This window comes from Tenrec ecaudatus, chromosome 2 (genome assembly GCF_050624435.1).
Source record: "Tenrec ecaudatus isolate mTenEca1 chromosome 2, mTenEca1.hap1, whole genome shotgun sequence".
In the NCBI taxonomy this organism is placed as follows: domain Eukaryota; kingdom Metazoa; phylum Chordata; class Mammalia; order Afrosoricida; family Tenrecidae; genus Tenrec; species Tenrec ecaudatus.
In genome coordinates this window covers 125,229,281-125,240,167 of record NC_134531.1, presented here as the reverse complement: position 1 = coordinate 125,240,167, position 10,887 = coordinate 125,229,281, and the positions used below count along the sequence as shown (strand labels likewise).

Genomic DNA, 10,887 nt, shown 5'->3' with positions numbered 1-10,887 from the left:
TTGGACACATCGTCCTGAAAGACTAACCTCTAGAAAAAACCATGTTTAGCAAAGCTAAAAGTCAGTGGGAAAGAGAGGACCCTCTATTAGATGGGCTTACACACGGAACACAACAGACTCAGGCATGTTAATGACCTTGAAAATGGCATTGGTACAGGCCGCATGTTGTTCAGTTGTACATAAGCCTGCCTGAGTCAGAAATGACTCAATAGTAGATGACACCTTCAGTTGTTAAGTCACTAGTGACCTGGGCAGAGTAAAACTGGTTTGTGTGGCAGTAAACAAAGGCCGATTTGACAATGTGGAGATGGAAAGTAGAAACAACTCTTTCAGGAACTTTTGTGATAGAGAACTAAATCGAGGATAGCTAGTGTTTGCTGGAAGGAATATGAGCTTAAAGGTGGTTTAAAAAAATAAAGATGACAAATAACACCAAATTTCTATCTCCATAGGGATTATCCAATAGAAAAGACAAAATTGATCATGGGAGAGAATAATTGCAGATGGTATGCTCTGTGCCCTGGAGTATATGGAAGAGTTGAGATTCTGCACATGGTAGGAGGGGGACCTCAGGTGGTAGGGCAGCATAGATGCTTCAAACATTGTAGTCAAAAGAGAGTCCAGTATGTGAATACAGATGTAATAACCTGATCATGTCAATATTTGGAATGTGTACAGTTCTCATATGATTATTCCTAAATTTTCAATGAAGTATCAGAATTAACAATGGGGGTTGACTTGGTTTTGAGGAGAGCCAAGCGTGTGCACAACAGCAATGGGTGGTATGCATTGTCAGTATGTGGATTCCCACTCATAGCAGCCCCGTGTGTGCAAAGTAGAACAGCTCCTTGGGCTTTGAAGACTGTAACCTTTCAAAAGTGGTCCTCGCTTCTGAGGCCCCTTTGGACAAGTTTGAACCAACAACTTTTCAATTAGTAGTTGAGTGTATACCCATTTGTGCCACACAAGTCCTCTAGGATGGATCTTTAAAAATTTTTTCCCCAATGTCAACAGGTACTAAGGCATATAACTTCTCTAGGGTGTAAATAAACACACATCCAACAGAAACAAGAGTTTCATGAAACATTATGGTCGTTCACCTGCTGTGCTCTGAAGCTTTCACTTCGGGTTTTCTCTATTAACAAAGGCTAATGGCGATTCACTACACAGCTTCATGACAATCAGACTACAATTTTCAGTTTGAAAGCACTGACACAGATGAAGAGAAATTTTAAGATAATAATATAGTAGAATTCCTGAGCAGCAAAATTGGCCCACTAAAGAATAAACTCTAGAGTGAGACTCATCAGTTTGATCACAAACAAAATCATGGTGTTCTCACACAGCTTCATCATTCCTCCTGCTGATGCGCTTGCTGATTCTCAAGTTCCTTGTTATCTCGTCACTTATGTTTGATATGCATCAACTTTGCCCTCCCCTCCCATTTCTGTACTCCCTTCATCCAATCAACTACAAAAAAACTGCCTCTAAACTCTCAACGTGATCTTTCATTTTTATTTCTATTGATTTTGCCTCTTCGAATCTTTAACTTTTTGTTATAATAATAATGTGTTCATGATAAGAACTTTATTAAAAAACTGGGTGAGGATGCCAGGAGGATTGGGGGAGGGTGGAGGAGAAGGGAGGAATCATCACAAGGATCAACCTATGGCTCCCTCCCAGGGGGATGAAGAACAGAGAAGTGAGTGAGGGAAGACGGAGGACAATGTGAGATATGAAAATAATACTCTAGAGCTTGTCAAGGGTTCGTGAGGGAGGGCGGGTGGGAACAGGAGGGGAGGAAATGGGGAGCTGATATCAGGGGCCCAAGTGGGAAAAGAATGCTTCTAGAATGATGATGGCGGCATATGTGCAAATGTGCTTGACACACTGGATGGGTGTATGGATTGTGATGGGGGATGTAAGAGCCCCCAATTAAAGGGGGAAAATAGCAACAAAACTAAACAAAGTAAAAGCATCAGATAGTCATCAAAGAAAAGAAAAAAATAGCAAACATATCCTCACTATTTAAGAGGTTATCCTTCTTTACAGTTTGGTATATATATTTACAGATATTTTACATCCATTTATATAATTTTCCAATAAGACTTGTATAATTCTGTCTTGTAATATACTTTATTTTAAGGTTCTATTTTGTAAATTTCTGCCTACATCATTACCCATTTGATTAAATCAGTAATAGCTGAAAGTGTGCTCTCATCTAAAGAATTTTAATCTAAAATATTTTGTTGAATTTGTGGGAGCCGTGCACATATGCTTTTCAAATGTTGGGCTTCGGGGAGCATGATTGGCCAAGGGCACTATCAGCTGGACTCTGAAATCAATCCATCATTTCGTTTGTTTCAAGGCCACACTTCCTGTGGTTGGGAGTGGTAGGAAGGTTTCTTTACAGCTCTGCTTCTAGAAGGCTTGGGATTCCTTTGACAAGTGATTTTGGCCTGAGGTGTCTCCCCTAAATTTGCAGTTTTTAGAACCATGCACAACTTTCCTTCCTCCTTGTGGTCAGGCTTGCATGGAGTCTGACTCTTTTCCTTATTACTCCGTGGCCTCTCCTATTTCTTTTCTGTAGATTTTCGGTCTCTCCTATCAATTCCTTGCACATTTAATCCCATCTTGGTATCTGCTTATCTGGGGACCTAAACTAGCAGTCATTTAAACTGCTTCCAGGTTTTAATCTATACAAACTGACTACTTCTTGCTGTTCAATTCTTACCATAGCATTCTTCTGCTGAGAGCTCTTGAATTGCCCACTGAATTAAACCCAAGGGCCTCTGGCATACTGCCACTAGCTGGTCCTCGTTCAGCTTTCCAAACACCACCCCGAACTCTCTCTAGCCTAGCATTAGCTCCCTAACTGGTCCTCTGCTCATCTCATCCTAATTTCCTCTAAACATCTGACCTCATCCAGAGCCTTTCGTGACCTTTCCACACCAATGTGCTTTCTGTACCATTTTTCAGGTCACAGAAAGGGCTTTCTTATTCTTCTTAGTACACCGTGAGTGCACAGAATCAGAAATCAGACCGTGGTTGTTGTCGACTCTCATTGAACTAACAACACACTAGAGATATGAAAAACTCTGAGATACAGGCAAATATCTCACAGTTTGGGTTTTCTTTGTTTGTTGTTTGTAATTACACGACTTCCCCAAACCCTTAAAATACTAATAGACTGCAGGATTGCAAGGCCAGAGTTCACACCTTAGGAACTTGTCCCAAATTTATTTTCATCACAAATTAAAAACAAACAAACAAACATCATCTCGGAACAGTATTCTTTCTTTAGAACACACTTTGGTAAAAACGGAAGTTGTTAATGAATTCATAAACGATTTTTGCAGTCCTCTTTTTATCACTATTTGCATATTTACCTTCTACCTTTCCCCACTTCAGCTTTGGGCATAAAGTCTTGAAGATCAAAGGCAAGTGTAGTTTCGTGATCTGAAAAATCGGTAGCTGAATCAAATTAGTTTGCATCCCACTGGGTGAGCAAGACGACTAGGGGCCTCCCGGGACCGACGCTGTGGAGCACGGGGTCGCTATGAGTTTGAGCCAACTGCACGGGCATCGGACAACAAGGCTTGCCCATAGTTTTTCTTTTCCTTTTTTTGCAGCTTTTTATCCTGAAGTACCTTTCAGGCTGAGTGAAAACGCATCTTGATAACTGCCAAAATATGTTAACACTGGCTAAATATATTTTCTGTAGAAATTACTTTATTGACAAACAGCTTAACGGGAGAATATAAAGGCGGAGGTTGTGTTTCAGCATGTTTAAAGAGCAAGCACGCAGCAGACGTGGAAGACGGCCTGTGGCTTAGTTCTGCTTGTTTTCACTTCCAAGGGTGTGCTTGTCAAAAAGGTACTCGGCCAGGCCAGATTCCGGGGCCCCCATCTTGACCAAGGTGTGCACGTGGTCACCGAGTTCTTTGATGGACTTCACTTGATCAGTCAAGTAGTGGGTCTCTAGGAAGTCACACAAGTGCGGGTCACGTTTGCCGGATGCTAGCGCGTGCAAGTCCAACAAGGCCTGGTTCACGGTCTTTTCCAAAAGCAGAGCACACTCCATGGCCTTCAGCCCGTTTCCCCAGTTGTCCAAGTCCGGTTTCTTGATGTCCTCCAGGCAGATCTGCCCTCCTCGCTGGTTCTGCAGCCACATGAGCTTCTGGGCGTGCTCTGTTTCCTCCCCGGAGAGGCGGAGGAAATACTTGGCGAAGTTGTGCAAGGCCACGTCATCCCGAGAGAAGTAATAGGCCATGGATAAGTACACGTAGGACGCGTAGAGCTCGAGGTTGATCTGCTTGTTGATGGCAGCCTCGGAGTCAGGGTGGAAGTTCTGGCACACCCGGGAGCCGGCCCGGAGCCCCAGCGGATCTCCGGTGGTCACGGTGGACAGCAGGCGGCAGGGGACCACAGCTCGCGGGGCACCGCAGAAAGAGCGCGCCGGGGGCCAGCGCGGAGGCGGCGGCGCGAAGGTGCTGCGCGCTCGGTATAGTGAGACCAGTGGGGCCTTGATGCGCTTGGAAAAGAACGTGGAACAGCACAGCATGGCTGCTCGGCTCCGCGGGAACGAGTGCCGCTCCGCGGGCGGACAGGCAGCGACTGGGGGCGCTCAGGCCGGGAACACGGGAGGAGGGCGGGGGCTCTAGGCGACAGTGTCTGCGTCACAAGCCCCTCTTTTTCATGGGCGCAGGCTTCAGTGGGATCAGAGGGCATGCGGAGACTTGGGGCTTTCAGGGACCAAGCAGACAGGTGCAACCTACATACCTTCATTTAGTGCCTGTAACGTCTTACTTCCGAGACTCGCTTCTTACGAGGCATTGGATAGACTTGACCAAATTAAGAACCTTTCTGGACTTTGCTCTGACACAAGTGATTTTTTTTTTTCTCGCTCCAAAGACCAACGGAGTGAGGGAGACCAGGGAGGGAAATAGGGTTTTGTTTGCTAGGTTACCATCTATTTCATTAGCGAGAGTCAAGTTCCACATCCGAAACGTCTGCTTATAAATAGATTCCCTGGTTATTTTCAGCAGATTTAAAATCGGAAATCATTGTTTAGTGGACAAGCTTTCAAGAAGCTACAAGACAGCTGTTTCTTTTAAAAGGCACATGTTTTTCTTTTTAACTCTTCTGTAAAGAATTCAAATATAAATGTAAAGCATCTCTGAATTTGTGGGAGAAAAGAGAGTCCAGATTCAAATATTTTTTATAGAGACCCATTTATTAACTCTTCAACAAGGCTGTGGTAGTTACATAATCTGGTGTCAATTTGGGACTTGAGAGGATTAAGAGTGAAGGGGTGGAGTCTAGTCTGTCAATTGGATCAAAGCCAACGAGGCCTATGTGTGGTCATGGCCTTCCCTGAGGATTCTGGGAATTCCTGGATTTCCTCCTTCCAGGCAGGAGACTCATTTTCTTTTGGTTAATTCCCCGAGAGACGCTCTACTGATCCCTTGTGAACTGGAGAAGCCACCTGGATCTACTCTAACCAGACTTCTGAAGCTGGAGAAGCCACGTAGAGACCCCTGTTAGCTCTGAGATGCTTGCAAAGCCACTGGATCGAGAAGACTTCCAACCCACTGGCCTGTGATCTTCCTGCATTTGGAGTCATTACATGTGTTTCATGAGTTTGAAGAGGACTTTATAGATCGATATTGGACATATGGGCTAATATTGGATTTATGGACTTGATCTGGTCTGGGACGTTTTGTCAATATTAATTGTTCTTGTATATAAACCTCTTTCTTATTCACATTTGAGTCTCCTTGAAATTTGTTTCTCTAGTCTACCTGGACTAACACAAAGACAAAGGCCCATCACCCAGATGAGGGAGACCATCAGAACAAGGCGCAGTGAGGTCTAAGGATATACAGACCCATGGCTACTTAAATAGGATATCGAGGACAAGAGAAACTCACAAAAGGATGGTTAGTAGCAGATCAATACCTCGCTTTGCAGATGGCATTTCAAAAGCAGGAAAGGGGCCATGATTGGGGTACACACTCTATTGTAGATAGAAAAGCTCATCAGAGTGGCTTAGGTCTCTCCAGCAGTGGTGGTGAGGGTATAACTCACAACCAGCAGACTCGAGTATTCTAAATTCCCCCAAGACAAGTCTCAAGGCTAGCTGCTTGCAGTGGTTAGGGAGTGGTCGTAGTCCACTTTCAACCTGCCAGAGGGCAAAGCTGTTTAGTCGCTAGCTAATGGTCACAAAGAAGTCAATGGACACTGAATTCTGATGGAACTCAAAAACCTATATAAAGCGTTCCCTTTCTGAAAACTCAATGCTCAGAATTTAAGCTCAAATACAATTTGATTTTACTTTTTCTTCTTTTGCTTATCAAATAAATATTTAAAAGTAGCTTTAAATTTAAAATGACATTTGTAGTTGTATGGAATTGAGAAAATGACTTTTGAACTCACAAGAAAAAAGTTAGGAACGCCCCTAATTTCCCCTCTATGCTGAGAATGTTAGGTAGCAAGAAACAGGGGCAGAGGGGCTGTCCCTCTTCATACGTGAAGGCTCCTACAAGAGAATCAGGCGAGCCTTAGCCAGCCATAAAGAGGACTGGGTTTTGCCAATTCAAGCCCCAGCCAGGTGGGCGGAACAACTGGGAGTTCCAACCTAGGCCCAGGTGGGCTTAATTCAGCCAATGGGGTCAATCAATACCTTCGACCTTGCCTCCCAGTCAGAAGCCTCAAATACCTGACTGAGGGATTGCAGGCCCCATTTTTCTTCTTCGCTTTTAGGCTCCTGTCCTGTGCTTGCCCGCTTGCCTGTGTTGTCTCTCTGGCCTCAGGCTACTATGTGTGTGTGTACAGCCCCACAAGGTTGCCCATGGTGTAGTGGGGAGCCCCAGCGCAGTTTACGCATAGTTTGGCATGCTTCCCTAAAGTAGCACGTACCTTTTTGAAAAACCTGAAACTTCTTCCATCCTTTATTAAAATCCACTTGGATCACAAATCAGACTTCAGTGTGCATTCCTAGACTTTTATATAACAATGATCATTTTGCCAGTCTATTTTGCCTGGTTACTTTCATTCATCAAATTTATCATGAGATCCATCTACCTTGTAGCTTGTGTTACGTTGTTTCGACCACCGCCAAGGCCATCCGTTTTGAGGTAGAGTAGTGAGAACCTTTTTATTTCTTGTAGCTTTATCCTGATTCTTTTCCCTCACTTAAACAGTAATTAATTTTTTTTTTTCATTTTTAACAAAATGAGCAAAGTTGGGATCTGGATTGGAATCTCATTGTATTTATTGGTTTTTTTGGGGAGTGTTGATATTTTCACAAATTTAAGTTTTCCTATCATGGTTTTTTTCTTTTTCCATTTGTGTAGGTCTCTTTGGGTTTCTTATAATAGTGTTCTGTCTTTTTTTTTTTAACAAGTCTTTTGTTTCTCTGTTTAGTTTCATTCCTAAGTATTTCATCTTTTCTGTGGCTATTGTAAATGGTATTATTTTATTGTTGTCTTTTTCAGAGTTCTCAATATAAGAAACATTGATTTCTGCTTGTTAATCTTGTAACGGAAATGCTTTCAGATTTTCGCCAATGAACAAGACATTCTCATTGCCACTGAGTCAATTCTGACTCAGCGACCCCTTGTGGTTTTCTGAGATTTTAACAATTTACAGGACTAGAAAGTCTAGTCTTTCTCCCACTGAGCTGCCAGTGGTTTCTAGCTGCTGACCATGTGGATTGCAGCCCAGTACACAACCACTACACAATGGCTCCCATGAGCAAGATGTTAGGTCCAGAATTGTGAGAAAATTAATTTCTGCTCTGTGAAAGACTCACTTGATTTCCTTGTTATAGCATTCTTAGCAAACTAAGACAACAGCTCCTAATATTATCTATTAACCTTGTTGTTTACTTTGCTCACCATAATATTTATAGAGAATACAAGGTTTTCTTATCTTTATTTCTGGGATAAAAGTAATACAAATTTCAATTCAATAACCTTTATAATAATTTATTGCTGCCTCTAAGCATGAATAAATTTCCATCCAAAAATCTGCAATGAATTTTAATAAATGAGCATTTTTCGGTTCATTTAATTAACAGCCCAAAGGTAAGTTGTGTATGCATCTTCCTGATATTGAAAAATGGTGTTATCAAACTTCTCAGTCACAAAATTGATGGTATGGAAAAACACTGAAATACATACATCATGGAGATATTTTTGGTTATTGTATGTAGGACACTTTTGAGGCTGCCCTTCTTAACTCTATAATCATTTTTGTAATTGTAAAAATAACTTTATTTGATTTATTTTTGAGTCTCTTTTTTCTTGTGCATAATTTAAATTTTCATTGCTCTGCATATAGTAGAGACTGAATGCAGGCGCACGTCGTTCATAAAGCTATTGTAGCACCCTTACTCTCTCTAGCCAATAAAGGGGTTTCTTGGGGTGGATGTTGGGGGCAGGGGACAATCACAAAACTTGCTTGACTTTCCTTGTTGTGGAATACAGAGGCTTTTGTATTCCTTTTTTGGTCTTTGAAGTTCTCTTGACTATTGGATTGGCCTTTGCTGCCTCCTAGAGCTTGATCTCAGATTTCCTGTTTGGGTTACAGAAAGTGTATTGTGTTGGAATGTTTGCATGGTAGCTACATTGTTCCCTAAGACCTTCTGAGTATCATCATGTGAATTAGGAGGCTCATGTATGCTTGCATGCTTGTGCTCTCTATACAAATGGGTCCAACTGAGGGAGGGGTCTGCTCTTGGCCACAGCACTCTATTGCTGCCAGATCACCCAGTGCTCATTAACGAAAGGGGCCCCTGTTCTACAACAGCACAGGTAATGTGTAAAGACTCCGGAAAATGTAAAGTGGAGTCAGTAAGGTTTTAAGTAATCTAATACAAAAACCACTGTAATATTCTTATTGCTGGGTGACAAATTCCCAGGTGTTAAATTTAATACTCTGGAGTATACATAGCTGCTAAATTACACAGAATAGCATTGGCCAGAAATATTGAATATGAAACTAATGTTGCTTGGAAGACATAGGAAAAATGCTCCCTGGAAGTAATGAGGGTGAGACTTCCTATCTTGTACAGTGGGAAAGCTGTCAGGAGGGACCAGTTCCCGGGGAAGGGCACCACAGTTGGTTAAGTTAGAAAGGCAGAAAAACCAGAGCAAGACCCTCACTGACATGAATCTACCTAGCAGCTATGATAATGGATATAAACCTAGAAAGAGTGTGAGGATGGTGTGCACCTGGGCAATGCTTCATTCTGTTGTATACAGAGTCTCTGTCAGTTAGAACTGACTTGACAGTTCCTAAGAACAATGACAACAAACCGCATAGGCCTCTTTTAATTATAATAACTCTGTCTCAAAACAAATATGCCCTCTGCCAGATCAAGCAAGCCTCTACGGGTTAAAATAGGTCTTAAATGAGATTTTTTCTCATTAAGGAAGCAACCCAGAGAAAAGGACAACCATATTGTTTAAGATCTATAGGTGAGTAACTCATACAATATGGATACATTTTCTAATAACAATTAAAATATTTATGTTGCTTTTTCATAATTTGGACACTCCCCACACCCGACATTTTTTGTTTTGGTATAAGGAAATGAACTCATTTTTTAAAAAGAAAACTGATTCCTAGCAATGATTATTCTCTCCCTCCCTTTTTTGGAGGAAATAATAATTTTATTAAAATAAAACTATGCACACATTTTAGAATAAAATATTTAAAACATAATACTAAGCTTGTTTCTTAAAATTATTTTCTTCTCATAGAGGATTTTGCTAATTATTAAAAAAAAACCCTCTATTGTGATTTAGGTAAAGAATCTCAGAGCATGCGTTTTGCATTCAGCAGTTATACACATTTTGTTTCAATGCATCCAGTATAATCTCCTAAATGGACCATTCCATATTATCCTCCCTCCCAGTGTTTTCCATTTCTCCTTCTTTCCTGACCCTTTATCCTTAGGTAAATGCTGCTCTTGTTATCTTAAATGGTGCAACAGACTTATACAATGCAATGTCATTTGATTTTTTTCCACAATAGTTTTTTATTTGTCACCTAAGACAGTTAAGTTTTTAAAATTTTCTGCTGCATGTAAAACGTCTTAAAGTTCTTCCTATAATGCTTCAATCCTCAAACTTTAGATCTTTTGGCTTCATCGCACTTCAAGGATGTTTTACTAGCCACAGATGTACATGGAAGCTGATGAAAACGGGACTTAGGTAGGAGGCTTCCTGGTGCAGGTCCCGGAGAATTTGATAGGAAAGGTGAGTGGCAGCTGCAGATCCTTTGCTGACCTGAGCTGTCGGTCTCTCCACGTTGCTCTTGCCTGCCGTTGGAGATCAGATGGCCGCATGAGCCACAGATCTTGTGAACATGCTCTTCATTTGAGCATTGTTTGTGGCTCCACGCAGATTAAATCTTTGACAAGTTCAGTCTCTGTTTATCATGATCCAATTGTGAGGATCATTGCTTCCTTTACATTGAACAATCCATACGGAAGGCTGCAATTTACTCTCACAAGCAAGTTCGTCAAGTCCTCCTCACTTAACAGCCAGAAAAATGGTAACATCTGCTTATCCTAGTTTGTTGATAAGCCTTCCTCTAATGCCGATACTGTATTCTCTGCCTAGGCCAGCTTCTCCGGTTATTTGCACAGCCTGCAGATTGAACAAACAGGCTAGGTAATAGCCAAGCATTAACTTGGGTGCAGGGGAAGACAATGTAGGATCACAGGTGCCCCTCAGTCAGTTCTGACCCATAGTGACCCCGTGCACCACAGAACCAAGCACCGCCCAGTCCTGCTCCAGCCTCACAATTGATCCTACGCTTGAACCCACGGATGTCAATCCATTTCTTTGACAGCCTTCTTCTTTTTCACGTTTC

General features: G+C 41.9%; 1 protein-coding gene and 1 non-coding gene across 2 annotated transcripts; both read right to left on the bottom strand.

The window, feature by feature from the left end:
• Nucleotides 1–3,832: 3,832 nt before the first annotated feature.
• FTMT (ferritin mitochondrial) lies at nt 3,833–4,564 on the bottom strand. Its single transcript, XM_075543090.1, has one exon. It carries the CDS (start codon nt 4,562–4,564, stop codon nt 3,833–3,835), a length of 732 nt encoding a protein of 243 aa, XP_075399205.1.
• A 5,691-nt stretch (nt 4,565–10,255) lies between these two features.
• On the bottom strand, nt 10,256–10,383 carry LOC142442166 (small nucleolar RNA SNORA44). Its single transcript, XR_012783398.1, has one exon. It is a non-coding gene; the product is annotated as a small nucleolar RNA SNORA44 (small nucleolar RNA).
• Nucleotides 10,384–10,887: the final 504 nt, after the last annotated feature.